This window comes from Charadrius vociferus, unplaced genomic scaffold (assembly GCF_000708025.1).
Source record: "Charadrius vociferus isolate BGI_N301 unplaced genomic scaffold, ASM70802v2 scaffold255, whole genome shotgun sequence".
Classification (NCBI taxonomy): domain Eukaryota; kingdom Metazoa; phylum Chordata; class Aves; order Charadriiformes; family Charadriidae; genus Charadrius; species Charadrius vociferus.
This window is the reverse complement of record NW_009648785.1, coordinates 2,139,703-2,164,424: the sequence shown is the minus strand read 5'-3', so window position 1 is coordinate 2,164,424 and position 24,722 is coordinate 2,139,703. Positions and strand designations below refer to the sequence as shown.

Here is a 24,722-nt window from a genome sequence, read left to right as displayed (position 1 = left end):
AATGGTCACGCGGAGAGCAAAGTGCTGTTTGAATCCTTTCCAGGCCCCCTTTAGCTTCCCCTGTAATTTTCGCGTCGGCTCTGCCGCAGCCGCTGTAATGAAACGTGCTCCCTTGTTGTGGTCAGTGCTACTTTCATCAACCATTTGCAATAAAGCTCCTTTTTTTTTTTCTTTTTTTTTTTTTTTTTTTTCCCAGATCCCTCAGCAGCTTCCACTCCCACCAGTGAGTATTATTTAGGACATTCCTAAGGTGCGTTTCAGAAGGACTTCTCATGGAAATGAGAAGTTTTGCAACCGGTGGTGTTTGACTTGCCAGCTGGGCCCGATGCTCCGCCTGCCCTGCCAGCCCTGCGAGGGATGCCAGGGGACCCACCTCCCTCTCTGTGGGTTCCACGGTGTAAAACTGGGCTGTATTCCTAATATCCGTTTCTCTCTACCCCCAAAATGTGCAAGTCAGATGTGGATGCTGGGCTGTTATTAAATGTCAACCTATGGTTTCACCTGCCGCCGCTCAGGAGCATCTTCTGGATTCAGCCTCCTCCATCCTGGGGCATGAAGCAACTTGAATGAGTGAAGTTATGCACGTGTTTGTCCTGGGCTTAGAAATTAGGCAGAGAAGATGGATTTATCATCAAATAACGAATCCAGCTACCAGAGAGACCCAGCCCAGGCTCTCTGCTCTGCCTGGATAAGCCTCCAGAGCCACGGCTCAGGGGGCCACGGAACAGGTCCTGTTCACACTGCTCTGTTAAGTCACGTACGACTCGACCTGTGTTTGTTTTTAGGGCTTAGAGACTGAAGGAAAACATTTTTATTTGTCACGAGAAGCAATCCAATAAGAGCAGGTGGGTACGAAGAAGCAGGGTGCCTGATGCAGGGTGATCTGGTGCTAACCCTGAATTGTCTTTTAGACCTAGACATCTTTATTGGTGTTAAACCAAACCAGCATCTTTCTGTATTTTTGGTTCGCTTCTTTCCCAAAGAAACTTGCATATTTTATTAAGCTCGTTATTAATTTTATTTTCATTTTGGATAAAATGACATATTTTTAATGAAAGGTGACAGCTAGAAAAATGCATTTTGTCTGGAAAGAGTCACTTTCTGGTAAAGAACCATTCTTTTTAAAGCTAGGGCTGTGATAATCCAAAATACTTGCACAGCCTTTGAGTCCTAAGCTGAAAGCTGTAAAAATATAATTTATTTTTTACATGCATGCTGTGGGTTTATTTTTCCAGCTCAGGAATGAGAATACAGAAGCTGGTTTCACTTTTGTGGTCTAATAGGTCAGTACAGATTTACCATTTTAAACATGTGCAGCCATAAATACACAACAAAACAAATTGTTGCTGCTGCTGTGATCCAAACCCCAAATTAAAAACAAATACAAATTAGAAATCCCCTTTAGAAATGTCATCTGACTAAAGCTGCTGAAATATCATCTTGATGACAGAACTTCTTAGATAACAACAGTGCATAACAGTTGGAATTTTTAGAGTAATTTTACTAAACCTCTTTTTTTGTTTGTTTTGAATATCCTAATACTTAGAGGCATTTTTAAATTTCTGACTCTGTGAGCCATGTGATTGCATGCAAATTTCAAATTATGTTGGTTTTTTTCAAGTTAGCTTCCAGCCTTCATCCTTTGCAGCAAAAGTGTTAACCTGAAATCTTGAAGTACTGGAGGCAAAAAAAAAAAAAAAAAAAGGGGGAATTAAAAATAAAACTTGAGTTTAAATCTTGTATTTATGTCATGGTACATTTTGCACAGTTGAAGTTGGCATCAGGAGACCAGTCAAAAGTAGCACAGTGGAACACTTAAATTCTTTGATGCTGGAAGCTACAGAAAAAGGTAAACCAGCCAGCTGGCAACCAGTGCACCCAGCTCAGCCTGTCTACAAGAGTAGGTCATCCTGGTCTTCCATGGGCGCTTTTGAAGGAGGTGAAACATGATGGTATTGCTTATTTTGTAAAAAGCTGACTGCTGTCTGAAGGAAAGTTTTCCTAAGGAAAGTAGATTTGACAACCTATTCCTTAGAAAAGGTCTCATCGGGTTTACTGGGAACGAAAGCAATGGTGGAGCGCAGACACAGAGACTGCTCAAACAGCCTGGAGAAGTAAGAGGTGCATAATACGCTCCTGTAGATCCTTCATGACTATCTGTGGAGCTTCATCTTTCCTGCCCTGGCACCCAAGAGTGGATTTAGAAACGTCGGAGAACAAAGGAGGGAGAGTAAAGGCCAACACCAGAGCTGGGGAGGTCCCTCTGCTCCCACTTCCCCAGCACCTCCTGACATGGGTTTCCCAATGGAGCCAACCTCCCTGATCTCCCTTGTACCAGCGGGGACCGAGTCAGAAAATGATAATGGCACAAGGCTCCCTGGCTCCAGCGGGACTGCACAACCTGCCAAATGTATTTTGGGGCCAAAAAGTGGAAAAAAAAAAAAAAAGAGTTTGCCAACAGAACCTTGTGTTAACTGAAACAACGACGATGTCCTGACACGCTGCCCGAACGCATCGTGAAGTCCTTTGGAGGTACTGAAACTAACAGCTCTTTGCTCCATATCTTCCTGGGCTGTGTTTTAGCCAGTTTGGGGATATCAGTAAAGCATTTCCAGTTCTCTTTAGGCACTCTGGCACAAAGCAGAACCAGATACTAACATGACCGCGGGCAGATTGTACTCCTGGAGACAGGCTGGGGGAAGCCACTGAGCAGCAAAGAAACCAATCTTTTTGAAGGTTTACAAGGAAAATTGCGAAAAATCAGATTTTGTAGCTTGGCTTTGCATAAGAAAAAGCAAAAGATTCTTGAAACATCCAGACAAAGATGAAGCCGCGCAAGGATAACTTTGCTCACCCTGCAAAGGAGGGAGTCAAAGTAACTGAGGTGTGGCTTTAACAGTACCTTGCTGTGGTTTGCAGGAGGATGCTGATGTTGAACGTGGGACGAACAGGAAAATGGCTAACGGTAACAAGTGTATGTACAGAGAATGCATCTGCCATGGAGATGGTGCCCCATCCCTGGAGATGTTCAAGGCCAGGCTAGATGGGGCTTTGAGCAACCTGCTCTAGTGGGAGGTGTCCCTGCCCATGGCAGGGGGGGTGGGACTTGATGATCTTTAAGGTCCCTTCCAACCTAAACCATTCTGTGATTCTGTGAAACTTGTTCTTTAATGCCCTTAAAACAAGAAGGCTTGCTGCTCTCCATCCAAGAGCAGGAGAGAACCAACACATGAGATAACACGTCCAGGAAGGATGATATTAAACACATCCATCAAACTGGCTGTACTGGCAGGTGACTAGACAACTGCGAAGGCAGAAACTCTGATTTGTGGTAGGGAGAAAGGGGCCTGGGCATTCACAGGGCACATACAGTGCCCAGCAGTGCACGAGAAAACAGAACAGGTTTTAAATGAAAGAAGGATCAAAGATAGAGAGCCAAACAGAAAATGGGGTATGTAGTACTGGATTGATTGGGTCAGTTAATGTAGAATGGTTCTTTGATAAAGTCAGCAATTTTATTTTATTTTTAGTCAGAACAATTGATCTAAGAAGAATTTGCAACGATGTTACATTAGTATATGCTACCTAAGCCTGAGAAGATGGAAACAAGTGTACGAGCTGAAGGGTTGCCAACAAGGGGCTGTGAAGGGCTCACCGTGAAAAGGGGAGGAGGAGGCAAATGGATTTTCTCCAGCATTGATCATTTCACTCGTCTATTCTAATACCCCTGGCAGAAATTTAGGAGTATGCTGTGGTGGGTAATAAGAGCTGCCACAGCCAATAAAGGTGTCCAAAAGGCTGGTCAGGAGGCATGAGATAACCTTGACTAGATAATAGAAATGATGTGAAAATGAACAATCAAAAGTCCTCCTGGTGCACACAAGGAGTGAAAGCAGTTATTCCTACTAGAAACTGGAGGTAAGAGAGGAGAAATGAGTCCTACAGGCATTAGCTACTGCCATGTAACTGTCATGAATGTGGCATGCCCATGTGAAAAGCTAATATGATGCTAGGAGGTATTAGGCAAGGTACGGCCACCAGAGTTAGGGGAAAAGCTTTGGGAAGCAGCACATAAGCATAAGAAGGAAGGAGTTTTGAAGCTGATATTTTTGCTTCGGATTAGATTGAGTCTGGTGATGACAGAGGTGTAGGAAGAAACCCAGGGGGGCTGTGAACTCTGAAAGATGAAGGCTTACAGACGGGTCCTTTGCTGAAAAGTTGCCCATCGTCCATGTACATTACAGAATCACAGAATGGTCAGGGTTGGAAGGGACCTCTGGAGATCATCTAGTCCAACCTCCCCCGTCAGAGCAGGGTCACCTACAGCAGGCTGCACAGGACAGCATCCAGGCAGGTTTTGAATGTCTCCAGAGTGGGAGACTCCACAACCTCTCTGGGCAGCCTGTGCCAGTGCTCCACTACCCTCAAAGTAAAGAAGTTCCTCCTCATGTTAAGATGGAACTTCCTATGTTCGAGTTTGTGCCTGCTACCTCTCGTCCTATCACTGGGCGCCACTGAAAAAAGACTGTTCCCATCCCCCTGGCACCCTCCCTTTAAGTATTTGTAAGTATTAATAAGATCCCCCCTCAATCTTCTTTTCTCTAGACTAAAGAGACCCAAGTCCCTCAGCCTTTCCTCATATGAGAGATGTTCTAATCCCCTCATCATCTTTGTAGCCCTGGTCAGTCACACCAGTCGTAGAAAAAGAAGCACTCAGCAATACATCACATCTCTCTAGGAGTTTCATCAGGTTTCACAGATATCTCTATAGCTAATTACTTGTTATTTAAAGCAGTGTTTAGCTTGCGCTTATGTGTCACAACAGATTTTCAGGGCTAACCTATAGGTGGACGAGCGGTGGTTAAGGGATAGATAGACACATAGGTCACACCGAAGATGTGCAGCCAGATTCAAGCACTAGTAAATCAGGCGTGTCAAACCCAGAGGTTTGTTGTTTGGCAGGCGAGAGCTCCAGACTCAGCTGCAGGCGGGCGTGCAGAGCCGCAGCCCCGTTGGGATGCCCGGATGGGATGCTCGAATGGGATGCTCAGATGGGATGCCTGGGAGAGCTCACTTAGGGCCACTATTTTGGGTGGCTGCAGTGAAAGGGCTGGAGTGACATGAGTTAGAAAGTGAAGTTATGACCCTGTGGTGTGGGCACAGGCCAGCTCTGCTCCTGTCCAGGAGCATCACCCCACTAGAGGAGGGTGCACAGGGCAGCACTCAACGGAGGGTCTAATTTTGGGCTGCTCCTGTATGGAGAAACAGAGTGCACTGGTCAGAGTTTCTCCCCAGTATGACGAAGGGACCTTTGCCTGGCCAAACCTTCAAGTGCAAAAAACCCACCTCAAATATCTGCCCCCAGCAGGCCTCTGCGCTCAGCAGCATCCCTGCCTGCCCCGCAATCTGCCCACATCACCGCCTGCTGTGGGACCTGCCGAGCCCCGGCAGCGCTCCGGAGCAGCTGACGGAGAGAGCTGAAACTGCAAACCCGTAATTATTTAAGATTAATTTGCATGTCGTGTTGGCACTTCATTCTCTGTTAGATTTGCTTGGGTTAGTGCTTTGATCAGGGGGAAGGGTGGTTCCAGGGCGAGCACGGGTTCTGTGTTTGTTTTTCCCTGGCTCTGCATCCCTCCCAGGACCGATGTGCCCGGCAGCGGGTCCGAGCCCCACGTTAACGGCTCTCCAACCCCTGCCTGGGAGGAACCGGGAGCTTCCAATCCAACTACACAACAGGCATCCGTTTAAAGGCAGCCAAAAGGGAACAGGGAGAGCAGGGCAGCGTCTGGGGCCCTTCCCTCGTCAGGAATGCGGGTGGCTGAGTCACGGCCCCGCTGCCCCTCTTGGGGATCCCCACTCCATCCCTCCCCAGCCCTGGAGCCCACACTGCTGCCCGGCTCTGCTCACGTCCGCTCCAGTTCCCAATTTGTCATTTCTCACAGTGAGTTTCTTTCTGTTCAAGAACTGCTTTTCTTTATGCATCCACAGTTAGCAGTTATAATTGAATCAAAACCTTCCCCTTTTGCAGCTTCACTCCAGGTAAAGAAAATGACAATTAACCTGATTTGGTTGTGAGTTAATTCATTTAATCTCCAGGTGCCCTTAGTCTTGAAATTAATACCCCTAAAACACTGCTAAATAGCATTCAAATCTCTTCCTTTAATTACGTGTATTAATGAAGCTCATTTAGAAAGCAGCCAGCAGGATGGAGATCACACTGCAGGCTCTACGCCTCTTTCCCACTACCATCCAAGTCACTTTTCCCAGGTTAGGCTGACACTCAGGACCTCACTCCCCTGCCCTGGATGCGGCCATGCCGGTGGCTCGGGGATGCTCTGCCACCCTGTCCAGCACCACCTGCCGGCACCGGTCCTAAAAACAGCCTGGCACAGCAGCAGGTAGGGCCTGGGAATTTTTGGCTCTGCCCAATACAGAGGAAAAAAGGTCTTGGTGGACTCAGTTCATGGTGTGTTATGGCGATCCCTGTCATCCACCAGCAGACAAAGAGGTTTCACTGGCAGCAATCACTTATTCCTCTCACCCCTCCCTGTATTAACCCTCCTCTCTGCCGCCCATCAGCCGGGCTCCCGCATCCCTCAAACACTGTAACGGAGCAATAAAATTGAGTTAAACTATTGTTTTCTACCTGATCTCCTCTATACATCTGCTACTTTGGTTTCCTGCCTGGAGGAGGGCTGTGACCTGGACAGCGTTTCCACTGAGTCCTCCAGCAAAATCATTGCTTCCACCCACAAGGATGACCCTAGAGCTTGGGGAACCTTCTCCCGGGAGGCTAAAACCCAGTAAAAGGACTGAGGATGTACAAATCCCACCCTGGCCTCCTTTTGCCACGGCAAGGATGGTGACAGAGACGGCCAAATGCCCTGGCCAGGCTGCAGCCCCGCAGTGGTGGGCAGTAAGGAGAGCATGGGGGACGAGGCTGAGCCTGGATGTCACCGTGCTGGGGGGTTCGAGCTCCTCAGTGCCGGCACCAGGGACAAGGTAACTGACTTCCCTGGGTGTTTCACTTGGGTTCCAACAGGTCACAACTGCCCAACTCCTGGAGATGAGTCCTGCAAGGAGCATTCCCCTGCCACCTCGTGCTGCAGCGGGCTGCGTTTCCAACAATGCTGGTTGAAAGCTGCCACAAGGTGTTCTTTGGGGTTCCGTTTTGTTCCCCTGGGGCATTTCTAATAGTGACACAAGGACCATAGTCCTGCGGGAAGTGTGGTCTCTCTCTCCCTGCCTGGTGGCAGCCCCGGGCCCACGGGGAGCTTGGCAGTGCCCGGCTGGGCGACCCAGCCACCCCCCGCAACACTCTCACCACACCAGCTCCTGCCCAAACCCCTCTCCTGGCCCCTCTGTGCTGGGCAGGACAGGCAAAACTCCGGCACGACCAACACCACGTTCAGCATCACTCCTCCCCGGTGGCCCGGCATCGCTTCTGCCCACCCCATTGCTCCATGTGGGTCCGTGTCCCTCCATCATGGAATTTCATTGTAGAGACAGGAGGAGGAAGGGGAAGGTGAGCACTTAAAATACAAAATGGATTAGGGACAGGCTCAGGCTCTGCTGGGGATGGAGGGACCCCTTCCTGGGTGAAGCAGCACAAACAGGGCAGAGGGTTTGGGAGGGGAGCGGGGAGGTGCCATCCTGAGGGACGAATTTCTTCCCGCACCTGTGGGAATTGCATCATGAATTACTGGCCTGGAGATGGAAAAGGTGTGGTTGAAGGACATATACCAGACTTAATTATTTAACTTTATGAGGTTGAGGAAGAAGAAAAGCCCTTGTACGATCATGCCCAGCATGACTCCTTGCAACCAAGGCCAAAAATCACCTTTCTTAAGACCTTCCAGAGAGCCAGCAGCAGTCATTCTCTCGACAGACCGGCACATCCTCCCTTAAGATACACTCACCAACATAAGGCAATCTAAAGAAACACCCAGAGGACTTTTGTGAAGCTTGGCTATTGTGTTTCTTGTCACGGGTAATGTCACACCTTCCCTCAGGAAGCAACCCCAAACATCTTGTAACTAAATATCACCATCATGCAGAAGGTTCCCATCCCTTTTGTTGCCCTCATCATACTTCTAAAAATCCAGGGGGGTTGAATAGAGCATGTTGGGATTTGTTAATTTGCTTTCAGGGTTTTGATGCTTCAAAACGCTTGCCTTCAAGACCTTGACCTGATGGACAGGAGCCGGTAAGGAGGTGGGTGCTGATGATGTGCCTCCTGGAGTTGGAGTCTTAAGGACACTCCAGGCTGCGGTGAGAATGGGACCAGTGTTTCCCCACCAGCCGAGCCTCCCCAGTGCACTGTAGCCCAAACCCCGGCCAGGGCTGTGTGCTGGGGGCTTCTGTCACCCCAACCCCTTCTTCTGCTTTGCAAAGATGTTTTTAGAAAGGACAGAAGCAGATGAGTACACAGGAAAAAGCCTGAAGGGGAATAAACCCTGAACCACTCGCTTCTTCCAGGAGGGAGGAAAAACCATTTCTTTCTGGTTGTCTCCACACCAGAGCATTTGGTCACCCAGACCATGCTTCGGCATTGAAGGTTTCTCCTCACCTTCCCTCAAGTCTATTCCTGATCCCTGGGGTGAGGATCACCTTCACCTGACCCCTCACCCTGCCACCAAGCCCCCTTGGCTGGTGGTCCTGGGTCTGATCCATCTCCTCAACGTTTACTTTTTAGCAGACGTATGAAGCTGGGAGAGTGGCAGGGCATTCACTGGTGACCAGGTGGTGGGTGGAAGGACAGAGCCCTTTCCTGGCTGAGTCTTTTCCTTTGAGGGTGGGATTTTGGGGCTCTTTTGGGGTATTTTTAGCCTTTTGGGGATATTTGTTTATACTCTTTTGGTAAAACAATTATTTCTGTGCTCAGTAAACCACTCTGCTTCATTTAACTGTTCCCACGGAAGGAGAGGGAGAAGAGAGGATGTGGCAGCTCCCAGCCACATTGCTTAACCCCTCCCCTTCCCCGAAAAAAAAAAAAAAAAAAAAAAAAAAAAAAAAAGAAGGAAGAAGGTAGCCCGTTTCCTACCAAAATGGAGAGACACCATCAGCATGGGAGGGAGAGGATGCTCAGAGCGTGCTGTGGCTGCCCTCCCCCGGCTCAGTGGAGATGCACCCTCTGATGGAGACCTCCGGGCTTGGCCAGAGGCTGTCACGGAGGTGGCTGTGAGGCTCAGTGGTCTCTAGCATGTCACCGGTGCCCACTCCATCTCCTTCCAAGACCAAACCGAGGGGGAAGAAGCTAAGTAGACACATCAGGAGGGGGCCAAAACAGCGGCACATTGCATGTGCACTAAACGGCTTGCCGCAACCCATAGGACCTCAGCCATTTATGAGTGAAGTTCTCATCTCAAAATGTAGTCTCTCATCAGAAACAGCAGCTTAAGAGAGGAGTAATGAAACAGAGACCGATGCAGAGCCTCACTGAGCTGTTCCTTCACTGCTGAGGCTCCACCAAGTGCACCATGGTGGGTCAGGGCAGCCGTCTGGTGACCGTGGCCATCATCTTCTAAAGAAATGAGATGACTGATAGTGACAGAGCACTGCCAGGCTGTGGCCGCAGCATCCTCCCACCCTCCTGAGCTGACCTGCGATAGTACCTGGTTTTGCTTGGGCAGTGAGCAGCACAACCCTGGAGGGCTCTTGCGCAGTAAGAATTAATTTCGTCATCTGTTTCGCTCTATCCAAAGTGTTTGCATCCTCATCAATGCGGTAACAGAACTAACAAAGCCAGAGAAACACTGCTGCATTCAAGCCACCACAATCATGCTTATTTCTGTGTTGCATTTCATGTTTCTTGCATGTTCAAAATAATTAGGGTGTGATTGCTGTTTGGAAAAAAAGAAAAAAAAAAAGGATTTGGCTTCAGTGTTATCCGCAAGGATGCACCTTTCCTTCCCAGATCTAAGTCAGGGTATTCACCCTCTCCAGCCTGCAAACAAACGCACTCATCATATTTGTTCCCTGCAATTGATTAGAAACGAAGAAAAAAAAGGTGCATTTAGATCCTAATGCGCATTCTTGCAATAAGAAGCACGAGGTCTATGGCTTTGAAATAAAAAGGGCTAAGAGACACTCACTGGTTTTAATCAATAATGCAGGGAATATTTTGGCTCTGGGCTCATCCCTGCAAGATGATGTCGTGTCAAGGTTTTGAACCTCTCTGGGACCAGAAAGATGGGAGAGATGCGCTGAGTCACCGAAGGACATCACCATATACAAGAAAAACCTTAGCACACGATGCTCACGAGGGGTTTAAGCAACCAAGATGTGGGCATAGAAACTGTTGGAAAGGATCCTGCCTTCTCCCGGGACGGCCCCTTCATCAGCAGCATTCACTGTGTGAGGACCCATTTCACCTCTCTGAGAGGGGGTAATTATTTCTTGTCAGTTAGACTCAATCACTGAACTCTAAACAGCTGGTGGTAGAGAACCATTTAGCCTCATTTACCACCGTGATAGCCTTTTAGCTCTTCCACATTTCACACGGTCTCTGCCATTTCGCCCATAAATTCTCCTTAAAAAAAAAAAAAATCATAAAAATTTATGAGGGGAAAAAAAAGGCATAAAATGGAGGCGGCTAAGAGAAAAGGTACTAAAATTTTCAAATGAAGATGAGGTTACGTACCCCCAGCTGTTTGAAGTGCAGTGATTGAGGGTCTCGCTGATGAGGGATGATTACATTCCTCCTGCTCCTCACCCCCATTAAAGGCGACATGCATCCTCCCTTTGGATACAGCTGATTACCGGTAACACAGGGAAGACCTGGGAACAACCGCATCTTCCCTGTTTTGAGGCGATCCATGAATTTTCCTGACCTATGTGAATGAACACAAGCCCTTTCCAATAAGCCAGCACCTTTAAACAGCCTGAAAGGTTTACAGCAATAACTGTAGGTATCACTTTGCAGAGAGGTGGGTTTGTGGCAGCATTTAAGATGCAGGATATACAAAGAAATGATCTCCTCATTCAGTTAAATGGGGTTTGGCTTCCAGGACTGGTTTTGTCACGCAAAAATCCAGGCTAGAAATAGAAAAGGACATATTTACTGTTCAGGGGTTCTCGAACAGCAGCTTGGGCTCCATTGACCAAACCCCAGTTATTTCCCTGGGACCCATATTTTGCATCCAGCTGTTGTTTGCAGAAGCCCTGGGTTCAATAAGAAGGTTAATATTACCCAGAGAGCATCCTATGCTCATGGGTACCCAACGCAGGACCATTTTGCTGTGTGCAGCGCTAAACAGACACCTCATACTTGAGAATGGGGCCAAAATCCTCGTGATGCACCTTAGGGCCACACAGTATCTGCAGAGAAGTCTTAAATCCATCCCGGAGCAAATTCGCGCAGACCCTCTGTTTTATTAAAGACCTATCCAAACACAAAGTATTAAGGATTCAGATGATGAGCGTTCAGACCGTTATTTGTAATTTGATTTTCTATCAAATTTTTCTTGAAATGTTAGATTTCAGAAAGATATTATAATTGTTTAGCAATTAGACCGTGCTAGTGAACTAAATTCCGCCTGCATGCAAAACAGTCGATGCCAGCCACCGCTACCAACGTAAATATTACCCAGAGAGCATCCTACGCTCATGGGTACCCGACGCAGGACCATTTTGCTGTGTGCAGAGCTAAACAGACACCTCATACTTGAGAATGGGGCCAAAATCCTCGTGATGCACCTTGGAAAAAACTGCTTGAAGACCACAGCCGCCGCTGCGACCGGGGCTATAAGAGCAACTGGGCATCCCAACCCCCTCAATACCTTTTCACCGCTACCAAAACAAATGGAACATCTCCCTTTTACCCTTTCCTTTGAAGCTTTTAGCTATTTCCATAGCCCTCAAGCCCTGCAGCGCGGGATCCATGTTAACTAAGGCTGTGGATGGCACAGAGCGTGGTGTTGTGTACCTGACTCACTGCAGAGATGCATGAAGGAAAAAACCGGCAAAAAACGCTCTCCCGCCGTTCTTAGTAGCTTTGCTGCCAGGAAAGATCGTGTGATGCTGCCCAGGAATATTTAAGTTTCAGAAGACACAGCCTAATTTGTTGGTGACCCAAGAAAACAGGATGGGCAAAGGCTGCTGGGTTGTTTAGTCCCCCGTTGTCTTAAAATCTTTCTCACGGAAGTGGAAACCTCTCATCAGTAATTTAATGAAAAGTGGTTGTTAGCTAGCTAACAAACAGTCGAATACAGGACTAGAATCAAGAAAAGGGAAATGCTCGGCTCCCAAGTCCTTTCCAAAGCATCCCCAACGCTGACTGCATCTCCGCAGAATGATTTTCCCGAGTCAGCATCTTCAATTTTTCGCCAGCTGAAGGCGTACCATCCCCTGGGATCTTTTCAAAACAGCACGGATGGGTGAAAATATTTAATGTACATTCAGCAGTTACCAGAATTGACATTTGAAACCAAGGAGCAGTGGCACCGTGTGACCAGTCAATTCTCATTGAACCCATCTAAGGATGTTTTCTGTAGCTTAAGCCCTGGTCTTTGAAAGGCTGAACGTGTAGAGCAAAAGCAGAGAAAAATCTTTGCTAGCTGAACCATTCAAAAAAGCTCCCTAAAATAAATATTCACAGGGGTGTTTCCACTTTAGGCGGTAGGGAGGTGGTTGATTGGATTGCTATTTTGAAGTACAGCACTAAATCTTCACACCGCACATACACACGCTAATAGTTTGATTCTAGCAGTGCCTGTCCCATCCAGCCTAAAAAGGCAGTTGTCTTTTTTCTCATAGCTCACCGAATCTGTAGATCAGCTAATCTGCAATTAATTTACTGCTCTTTCTCTTTTCTCACTGACTTCTACGGTAAAAATCCTTATTTATTAATACCAGAGTGCACGCTCTTGCACTTTGCAAGATTAAATTTAATCTCACTTCTATTCTAATTCTCTAGCTCATCCAACTCCTCTATGATGCTCCGGTCCTCCTCCTTATCCGAGCCCTCCCTCGCGTCACTCCAGCACGCCTGGTGAGCACACTCCAACTCTTCCTGCTCAAATCATTACAAACTAATTAAGGTCAATCAAGACCAATTTTTCTAAGTACTCCACCAGGTGTCTTAAAATTTTATTTTAAAGGTTTATTTGTATCTCCTTTCGTCACTCCCTTTCCATCCCGTCAATAACCAGTTTTTAGCCCCATTGATTTCCCCCATCGCTTTGCAGTTGTCACAGCCTTCTAATTCTCAAATCGCACCCCTGCACACAGTGTTTTATGAAATCACAAGTTTGTCAGCAGAACATTTTAACTTCTAAAGACCACACAGACTCCTATGTCTAATCCTAACCTGTGCTCTCAAAAACAGAGCTGGTTTTTCCCCTGTGCCGCACAATGGTTAACCCGTTCAGTTTACTGCAAGAGCAGACTGATGAGTTGATGCTCGGTGGTGCATCAACGTCACTAAAACACAATTTGTGCCCCAAGACTGCAAAGCAGCAGAGGCAGGGAAAGAAGGTACAACGAAGCGAGGAGACGTAACTCATCAGGTTTGGGTTTTGAAGGTTTTTGGTGGTTTACTTTTGCTTGGAGCTTTCTACAGAGGAAGAGAAGCGGAAGAGGTGATGCTGCAGTGGGACGGATATTTACAGTATGCTCCTATTGTTAATTCAAAAGAAAATCACAAGGTGGAAATGAAGTTGGAACTTTGTAAGCAAAGATAGTTATTCTCACATTGCTCACTATAAAAATTGCTGCATCAGAGGCATTTTTTTACCTCAATGTCACTCTTTACCTAAGGTCACTGCATCGCTGGTGACTGGTATGTCCTCTATCTGGGTACGAGAAGAAACAAACAACTTGGAATATCATCAGTCTGCCCCCAGGTAACTATGTTCTCTTGAGATCTACCCCCAGCAGTGATGCAACACACTAGCAATGCTTGACTGAAAACGTACATGTTGGATCACAGATAGCCACTTCCAGTGGTATCAGCGCGATAGTGGGATTCTTTACATTCAAATTCGTGAATAATTTTAACAAGCTATTAAAAAACCCTACACAGTGCAAGGTGGCGATTCTGACCTCTTTTCTTGATATGCAGTACGCCAGTGGAATTAGCCTTCATTTACATTGATATAATTGTGTTCATAATGTAATTGATGGTGACCACACTGAGCTTGCTGAGAGCTCCTCTCTACATCATAAATTAAGCCTGGCAATACTTGAAAGTAGAGATCTTTTATTAGACATGTCAGTATGGCTGAAAAGAAACAGAAAAGCTTCTACACTCCCAAGCTTTCCTCCCGTACCCGTGTTTTGCGACCCCTGTTGCCCTCCCAGACCCTTGGAATACCCACACAAGCACAAGCCCCCTTGGCCACCACCTATCCTCAGTCACTTCTTTTTCCAGCTGGGGCACCTTTGCCCAGCTGCGAAAGAACCCCCCGCTACAACGCTGGTGTAAAAGCAGGGGCCCAGAGATGCTACTGTAATAAAAGTGGTAAAATAATATGGTATGTGAAGCTTTTTCTGACAAGGTTGAAGTTCAAGTTGTACATCAAGTGACAGCAGACAAAACGTGATAAAGATCAAGTTTTATTGACATAGTTTAGGTACAATAAATATAGTTACATGTTGACATTTTAAACATGGAATTACATGTAAAAAAACTTGTACATGAGATCATCTTCGCGTTTCCATTTTTACAGTCACTTAAATAGGTATGACAGATCTCTTATGCAAGCGGAGGATTTGGTATAGTTCAGTATTACATTTAAGAAATCAGTAGTAAACACCTTGTGCAGATGATGCTGTAGAAAACATGAGGCAGACGAACCCCCAGTGGAGTCAGTATGATACAGTCGGCTGCTGAATTTATATCCTGAACTGCTAATAAACAAACTCTGTAATCCAGATTAGAGCAATACATTTGAAGTGACTCTCAAAACACCCAAATATATACAGTGTTTAAGACTTTACAGGTTAGGAAGGATCACATTCAGTAATAGTAATAGGAGGTAGAACTGTGTTGACAGTGTTCGTATATCTACATGGCAATAAAAAAAAAAAGTGCTATTACTATCACTGAATTCAAGAACAGAACTCCTGGAAAAGTGAAAAGGATAAAAGAGTTGTTAATCCTGTTTCGCCTGGCTTGCCACAAACGCTAGAACATGTACGCAAACTGTTTTAATTCTCCAATACGGATAAAGCTGCAAAGCAAAACCGTTAAGCGATGCTTCTCCAGCGCTTTGGGATGGGCAGCATCTCCTAAGGTGTGACACCTGTAAAAGCAACCTCATCTATCAAAGTCCGTGAAGAGAAGTACGGTACGACGTGCTGTCGGGGTGGGAGATCTAGGCTTCAGGTATCCTCAAAAGAGCTATAAGGACAGAAAATAGAGCAAAAGATTGAATGCAATGCACTCAGAAAGGAAAAGGTCTGGAGAGGTGAACAGGGAGTGAAAAGAGCAGAAACAGAACAAGGATACAACTATCCTTGTGGGAAGGGAAAACTGGGGGCAAATGAGATGGAAATGAGGTGAAGCATAGGGTGGAGGAAAAGGGTACCACAGGGAAAAACGAAGTTGACTTATTCTAAGGGCACTCTGTATCCATAAAAATTGTATGCAATGGTACAGAAGATCAGCTGTGAATAAATGAGTGTTAACATCTTGTATTTGCTGTATCTGTAAGTGAAAGTGTGTATTAATTACAAATTAAACCGTTGAAAGATGTTTCACTGCCTGCAAAAGACATCCTGCAAAAAAATGGTTTCGTTATTCTATAACTAGAAATAAAATTATAAAGGTTCCAAAGTCAGCCTGACAACCACTAGGAAAAAATAAAATGCACATTAAAAAACCATTAGATGCACAAAGAAACTCCTGAACCACTGAACAAAGGCAACATTAATACAGCAGTGTTCGTTTGAAATTGCGATCTTCCGAGTGACTACACACAACATTGCAATACAGCCACATTGAACTGCACACACGTTCTTTTACAAAAATATTCTTAATCTGTAATACCGTTTAAAATTATTTAAATGCTAAAAAATCGCTTAACCTGACCGAGTGCTGCTACATTAAACAAATGCAGTGCAACCTGTTGAAACACCGTGCATATATAAAGCCCATTTCCAGTTAGTTAGAAAAATCAGTGCATCCAACCAAGAAGTGAGAAAGCAACACAGGCACCTAAAAGACCCAGTGAGGTTAACTTTCCCCTTAAGGTTTTGTTTAGTGCAATAAGGACCATACTTTCCACCAAAATAAGCACAGAAGTAGAAAACGGAGGTGTTTTTTTTTTAAATAAAAAACCCCAACCCTGCAAAAAGCAGCATTATAAAGAACAAAATGATCCTTCCCAACCATATTATACCAGAAGATGGTATACGTAAGGATCCAATATGAATCAGTGGTTTTGTACACAAGACTCTGTGCTCACGTGAATAATAAGTCATCTACACGATTAAAAACCAGGTTACAAAAAAACCTTACATAAAATCCTTAGGATTTGATACTAATTGAAAATGAAATACTTCCAAGTATTATGTTTATAAATTAATTAGGGGTTAAGGCAGGATTTAAGGTAACATTGAAACAAAAGCTCTATATTACCCTAAATGACCTTCATAATATAGCTAACTTCCTGCAATCTGTGCAGTATCGGTTTCCTTCACATTTAGTTTCTCATCCAACATGCTGCTAAAAAAAGAAATAAAAAGCACAAAAAATAATTTAAAAAAAAAGTTTGTCTCTCTCTGAACAAAAAACACCTTTTTGACAGCGAACAGGTGAAGCCGTATTTCTGCCTTCCAGTATCACAACCCACATAACAAACACAGTACTACGCGAAGGACAAGAACACCACGATACTACGCCAGAGAACAAATCCAGGGTATCTCCCGAGTTCGACAAAAAACAGGCCAAAAAAACCCCAAAACCCCAAGAAATGAAACCCCGCGCCCTCCCACCCACCCTCTCAGCCCAGCTCTAAGGACAACGCACCCACACACACAGACACGTCGTTACTGTGCGTAACGATGGGAAGCGCCTACAGCAACTTCTGGGAGAACTGCACAATTTCAAGCTAAACAGTTAAAAGATAACTATGTTTAAAAAAAATATATCAGATCTTCAGCACCAAGGAAAAGGTATTTTCTTATTTCAAATCGCTAAATAATGTTAAGGAAAAATGATGAAGACCCTCAAGGTTACTCTGAAATAACCTACAATTTTGAAAAGAAAAAAAAAAAAATCTCTCATCTAAATATTTGCAGTGGAAACCTAACATCAAAGAACGAAAATGCACAGCCGGCTTGGCATTTTAATGGCTAGAAGGAATTGTTTTTTGGAGAAATTTGGAAATCTGAAGCGAATCTTCAGAATTAACCCGGGGAGTAAACTAAGTATCTGAAGATATTTCACAGGTGAGGTGCCAGTATCTACTCTTCTTTTGCGAAGTCATATTGGAAATGTATACAGGCCAACAACAATATCCCTAAGTTTATTCTCTGCCACTACTTAAAGATAAACATTTGCATGGCAGCTCCTCCTCAAGCTATGAAGATGCTACGGACCTGTCCTCCTCTTGCCTCGCACCCACGACACCCAGCTTTCCCAACACTGCGCGTGGTTCCATCATACAGTTTATGTGCCACATCGGTTGCTAACATTGTGACGGATCAGCGTGTTACATGAGCAACTTGAATTACGTGTAAAACCAAAATATCCCAAACTTTTGAGAACAATATTACACGACAGACCTCATTGGTACTTGTACAGCACAATGGAACAAACCTAGAAATCCCATGCCTTGGTCTGACAGTGCACTGCATTTCCCCTCAAAAGTTAAAGGACAGATTTATTTTTTTTTAAATAAAAAAAAAGTGGAACATTCTACTAAAATACCACAGATCATACGGCCAAACCAATCTTTCAGTCAAGGCAAAATACGATTAGTTATGAAGTGAATTCTCCAGTGCTACAAGAAGAAAACAAAATAATTCAAAAAAAAGAAAAAAAAAAAGAGTTGGCTCCATATAATCACCTACTGGCGTTGCCTATTAAAATCATTATAAAATCATGCTAATAAAAACTGTGAACAAATAATACACAGATCAGGATATATGTATTGACTTACTAGCATCTTTATAAAAATTTGAAGATATACACAAAAACACATCAACATTTATGGAACTGTATCCATTAAACTTAGATAAGACAACACAAAAACTAACAAATAGCTAAGATGTGGTTGACTGTAAGCAATTAGAGTAACATTTTAATTTTAAAAGGTCAATTATTTACATACTACATTAAATGCCTTCTTTTTCTTTTTTTTTTTTTTCCACATTTTGCGTTGTATTTTGAATGCATGATAAAGAAAGAACAAGATAATGGTTGCAACAGATCTTCCAAGAAAGTTAACTTAAGATGCTCAGATTTAACCCTGTGCTGAAAGAGAACATGGCAAGAACACGTCCATCTAGCTTTACCTCTACTTCCTTTGTGGTTTTTTTGGGGAGGAGACAACAAATGATCTAGAAGAGCTGTATCGTCCAAACTGATCATTGCCAAGAGATCTACTTTTAAGATAGGATTTGAGAACTAACAAAACACAAACAGTTTAACAAATGACTCACCTAATTGCTACTTTTGCTACTGAGTTATTTAAGATATTAGAGAGGTATGGTGACAACACAGGGTCTAAGTATGTATGTATGTGTATAATAAAATGCATATAAACATACATACATATAGTACGTTTACATATAGTAAGATACCCAGGTACTGCAATAAGCAGCTAAAACCACCAGCCACCCACCCGCACTCTGTCTATGCACAAGCAATAGTCTACTGCAACTGCCTTTAAAGAGGATGCATCCAGTCATTAAACAGGCATTGCTTACGTTGCCTCCTACATTGAAATAGATCCGAGGCCATTTCATGTCTTTATTCCAAAGCCACGCATTTGTCTCAAAGTAAGTTTGGTTTTTTGTTTATTTTTTTTAAAAAAACCCAACAAAACAACTGAATCAAAATTCTTAAAACTTCAGTTGGCTGAACCTCAGCCTCTTTGGGATGGATTCAAAACCCAAAGCAGGAGCATTTCTACAAACTTCTTTGACTTTTGAATCAAACCCATATTCTCAGGCTCCAAGAAACCCTCTAACCCCAATAACGTTTGCTTCTGACAGGACAGCTGATCAACTGCAGATGTTCCTACTGCTGAACTCAGCTGCTGACCTGTCTGCCGTGTGCATCTAACCCACATTCCCAGACACGCACTACTATCGCCCCTCTCCGAGATGGCTTCCCATCCTTCTCAGCACAGAGAAGCTGCTCCCTAACAGTAGGACGAATAACTGTTTAATGACTCCTTTTAAAGATAAGCATTTATTTCTTAAAACTAACAATTCCATAAACCTGAGGAGGCAGCGTAGGGGTCCTGGTGCTCACAGTGTGAGGAGTTCACCAGGCACGGGGCAGAACACCTCGCACCAGTCTTCAGGGTTGGCTCCCTCCGGGCATGTCCTACCTGCGGCTCATTCTCTGTCCCGGGCTTGGGTCTACCCTGAGGCACCAACAGCACTTCATGCAGAGCAATTGTGCTGGATGGTATTTAAGGATTATGCATAAATAGGGAACTGCACAGATGGGTGTAAAACTCACTTCCACGCAAAAATTCCCGTGATGTTACTGCGTCTCGTCACTAAGTTGTAAGCGGGCTTAGAGTATTCTTTTAAATTATTTTTTTTTCCCAGTGCAATATTTCCAAAGTACCACATTATTCTGTCTTATTTCAGGGAACAAAGAGCAGCTTTACCTAGAAGACTTTTGACAGTATTTATAATGCAATCATTATTTTTAGTAACTTCTACTTGATTGAAATTCTGGACCAAAACTGTAAGAAAGCCAATTAGGTCTTTGTGCCTTGGTTACCATTAAATCTTAAAAAAAAATAAAATAAATCTAAGCTACTATAAACTTGCTTAGTTCATCCTTCCACGCTCAGCATGCCTATTTTGGACCCCATTTGCAGCTGTTTCGTTACATACCAATAGTGTTCTTCTGCGGTCATTCACGTAACAAACCTATATGGTTTCTGTGAGTACCCCCCTTTCAAATAGTAGGTGGAGTGCTTAAGAGTATTCCTAAAATAAAGGATGAAGCAAAAGCTCACAGTCTAAAAACTAAGGAAATGTTCATAAAAACTGGAATCCAATATAAAGATGACATTTTAATAAGTTTATTCAGAAGCAGCTGAAAAAAATTGTTCCTTTGGCAACACCACCTAGATGGTTCTAACCAAAAGGAAATATTACGGATTTTATTTTGAATAAAATATAAGCTCCTTAATGTTTGCACGTAATTTTTGGGAACTGCCACGTTCACCAGCAGATTCACAATGTCCTTATAGTCCTGTATGTATTGGGAACAACGCATCAAACCAAGTCCTTTCAGTTACGGGTTTCTTATGGTTCAGCATTAGTCACAAAATAAACCTCAAAGAAAAAAAAAACCCTATCAAAATAAAGCATACGGCAATCATGAATCGCTAGCCCAAAAGAACTATTAGGAATGCACCACTCCTCCTGTGTAACATTTTTGAAGTGAGCTACTAAATATTTCTTTTTCCTTGTATCTGGCAACGTCACTTAAAACAACCTAGTTCCAACTTGGGAGTTCACTACCCCATGATGCTACTGAAGGGCAAAGATTCTTGTTTTTAAAAACCAAGGGAAAATACAGCAATGTTATTCCTACGCAGGGTTTTATGGAATAAGTAGAGTTGGAAGGAGAAGATGGAAGTCTGTGTCGGAATAGAAAAATGCAAAGACAGACTTAACATATTTACAAAGATCGAAACTTTCCAGTGTCACCTCCAAAGCTTCTCAGCACACTGCTACTCAGTGAAGTAGACCACATTTAAATCTATGCAGAAATACGTCCTGTGCTCTCAGACATACAACGGAACTAATGTGTTTTGTTTAGAAAAGTGAGTTTTCATTCAAATACCTCGCACTGAAGATAAGAGCAACCATTATCAAATATTCTTTGCTATGAAGAATGTTTTTAAATCTTTCGATGTAAACGTTCTCTCTCAAGTCACTGTGGTCACACAGTAGGATCTTGAAGAACAGTGTCTACATGCATTGAAAGCATTTTGAAAAAAAAATAAATCCGTAGTTCCACGTGGTTACAACAGAACGTGAACAAACCAAACAGAAATTCCACCTTTGCAGATCCTCTCAAGTTCAGCTCTTCCGGAGGACATCTTGCTGCTTTCTGTAGTTCAACATAGCAACTAAAGACTAAGCTGAAAGGTTTCGCAACCTGATGGTTTTGCCACTGCGTCTCGCGTAGCTCCACAGTGCGCTTCTGTTAGTGTCAGGGTTTCTCTCAGCAGACATCACTCAACTATCAGCGCCACATTTATGTGGGACAGATCTATCATGTGCCTGTTAAAAGAAATTTAAACCCGGTACTCAATCAAACCGATTCCAGTGGTGGGGAACAGACAAGGAGGTTCTATGAAAGTCACTAATAAACAGGTGCTCAATTAGCTTAAGAGAAACACTGAGCAGAGGAGACTGATTTAATCTTTTAAAGGGAGGGAAGGAACCAAGGCGGCAGCAGCGTTCAATTATTTACCTGTGGAATTTCTGTTGAAATGCTAAAGCATGTGCTGGCTCCTTAAATTTTGCTATGGCTTTCCGTTGTTGAGGAAGCATCTGTAAACTCTGCAGAGACAAAATGCCAAAGTTTATTTTTAGTATTCACTTAGAAGTTCCCTTTAAATTAATTTTGCGTCAAATCCAGTGAAATTTTGTCGTATTTCTTTTCTCAGATACACTTGTTGGTGCCCAGGTAATGGAAATAGACTTCCAAGACTCCAGCCAGGGACCCAGCTGGAAGTGTTGGAGCTGGTGCATTAAGCAACTGTACTAACTGGAAAACCCAGACCATCACTCATTAAGCAAAGACGACAGCTCTTCAATTCGATGAACCAAACCCTGCAGCCAAACTCTCACCAGCTGAATGAGAAACACTCAACTTCACACACGCGCACCTGGAGTCACTCACCCAATGTACATTGAAGGATCGGGGCTTTCCACAGGTTAAACAGGACAGAAACAGAAACAAGGGCTAGGTTTTGATCCCTAGACTGTACATCCTCACGCTATTTTAACAAAAACAAGCAGCTAGCTCTTAACAGACACTAACAACCCTATGACCCGGGATGAGACGGCTTAGGTCACCACTTCCAAGTCCTCCCAGTAACAGGAAACCATGCAACACACATCTACCCAGCCAAGTCCATGGGATATGTGCTTCCCATACCATGAGAGCAGCATTTCACAATGCTGTAACTATCAAAAAAAGCCCTTTGTAGTAGTATTGAAGTCTCCAAAACTATAGCATGCCTCAGACATGGTTTTGGAGAACTCATGTCCTTGCTCCCTGTTGCAGCAGCAGAAGTCCAGGCAATGCCAAGATGATCCCAGAGAGCGGTCCTGTGACTCCAGTATCATGCAGCAGGTTTTGGATGTTTGTAGGTAATGGCCTACACTGCAGCACGCTCAAGACAGAATTGTTCTGATTCAGCATCCAGTTTCCAGTTGTTCTTATGGCTTTGGATGCAAAATTAAAGAATTCCTAACATCCCTCTTTTCTGTGCATAAGTTTGTATATAAAGCCAATCCAATTTTGTACTGAGCTTTATGTACATATACATGTACACACACATATACAGGAAGCTTAAAACTTTTCTGCCGCGCAGCACTGCCTCTGGAGATGTGCTGGTTCTACCCAGCATCACTTGACTTCCCGTTTAACGAGGGGACACTTAGGTTTCCTCCACTGGAGACTTCCCTGTTGCCACTCTCTGCTCCACTAGAATCTTCTATCATGAATTCCTAAACTGAAATATCACAATCCTTCCAAATGTCACAGCTCTCAGAAAACAACTTCATTCACATCTTCTCTTTAAGTTGACCTAGTCAGACGTTCACCAGAGGATGAAAACCCGTTCCCGGATCCACTCAGGTGTAAAGGATTGACAATACACACAATAACTTCCATGGGATTTCAACTGACTGGTTACTTTACAGATTCAGGCGTACAGATCTACCAGACAGCACTTCCCGAGACCAACCTGAGATGAGGGGTATGCTGGGCATGTTCCCATTTGACTCTGGAGAACAGAGATTACATTCTGACACGTTCCCAGCATTAAAAATAATAAACTGGTTTAGGATGAGAAGGAGTATTTTATACGGAAAGGATTTGGGCAGCATAGAGCTCATACTGATCTTGATTATCTCCTTTTTCTGCTTCCTTAGGCACTGCTGTGGGAAGATGCAGATCTTGTGTTGAACGGAAAAATGCAACAAACCCAATCAGTATTTCATGATCACTCATGCTTTTCATTGAGAGTCTGCCTACAACTGTTTTAAAACATACTATATAATTCAACAATTAAAAAACCCCAACCAAACAAACATCAGAAGCTTTGGCTTTTTCTGCAACTGAACTATGACCCGTGACTAAAGTATGAATATCCTAAAAGGACCATTCCCTCTGCAGACATTTCTTTAGGCCTGCAGACCCACGCTGCCCTCAAATTTCTCCTTTATGCATGCTCTGTAATGAAATCTACACTTTTACAATATCAGCGAAAATAACATTGAAATAGCCTGTATGATAATAGCAGCACAATAATCTCTAACAGAGCACTGGGAGGTGGAAACCAAGCAGGTAGGAGCGAGACTGGAGCAAGCACTCATTTTAATTACAGGAGACACATGGGAAATGAAAGTTTTCTCCTTTACTTAATTTCTTTCACTGAAGTAAGTGGATTACCTAATAAACTGCAGATTCAGTTCATCGGTGAGTTTGGGACTAGGAGTAGCAGTCCATATGAAGCCGCCAAAAAAAAGATCTATGCAAAAAGAAAGTTTAAACTTTCCTGACCAACATCATCTCCAGCGTGTGATCCAACCTGCTCTGCAGCAAGTCGAACAGCAGCACAGCAGGCGCTTTCTAAAAAGAAAGATCAGATTCTATTTATTCTTTCCTCCCATCAATAAACACAGACAGATTTTTATTATCATCCCAGTCTCCTGACATCTGAAGCATCTTTCCTGGGAGCGACACCTCTTAGCCATTACCAGCAGGCATAGAGGCTGGGACAGAATGTATTTATTTCATCCTCAGCTGTTGCAACTGATCTCTTCCACCTTCCTGCTTTTTTTGCCACCTTCGACTTCCTACTATCCGCCTTTAAAAGCGCTCAGCTTTCTGTCTCCACACGTGAGATGAGAAGAAAGGATCTTCTCCTATCATTCTACAGCAGGGCTGAGCTGGACAGGCTCACTACAGAGCTGCTCTTTTCTTCCCCCAGCCCCAAGGACAGAGCAGGACTGCCCATATCTTCTCCCACAGTTGTCGGATCTGGCAAAAAGTCTCGGTTGAAAATATTTTTTACAGGTAGGAAGGCCACACAGGTCACCACGCCAGCCCTGCGCGCCTTGTGTGCCGTGTCACATGGAGAACTGCCCTGCTCATCCTGGAGGAACACCCATGTTCTGGGCATGCTCATCGTTTCCGCTGATAAGCCTTTAAACTAAAAATAAATTAATCAATTTTGAACACAGTGTCAGTGCAGATAGCTGCCTTTACCCTAACTGAGCACTAGGTAGCACTGTCACTCTAAGAAAGCAAAGAGAAGCACATCAACGCGGCAATT

General features: G+C 44.1%; 2 protein-coding genes across 2 annotated transcripts in view; one reads left to right on the top strand and one right to left on the bottom strand.

Annotated features, from left to right (window-relative positions):
• SHH (sonic hedgehog) overlaps window positions 1-19,811 on the top strand; it is a 41,314-nt gene extending 21,503 nt beyond the window's left edge. The window contains exon 4 of the mRNA XM_009886789.1: window positions 19,777-19,811. Within this exon, the coding sequence (XP_009885091.1) occupies window positions 19,777-19,811 (35 nt within the window). The remainder of the gene's footprint in view (window positions 1-19,776) is intronic.
• Window positions 19,812-20,591: 780 nt separating this feature from the next.
• RBM33 (RNA binding motif protein 33) overlaps window positions 20,592-24,722 on the bottom strand; it is a 250,480-nt gene continuing 246,349 nt past the window's right edge. The window contains exons 18-19 of the mRNA XM_009886788.1: window positions 21,626-21,714; window positions 20,592-21,432 (exon numbers count right to left, since the gene is read on the bottom strand). Coding sequence (XP_009885090.1) covers window positions 21,384-21,432; window positions 21,626-21,714 — 138 coding nt within the window. The 3' untranslated portion in view covers window positions 20,592-21,383. The remainder of the gene's footprint in view (window positions 21,433-21,625; window positions 21,715-24,722) is intronic.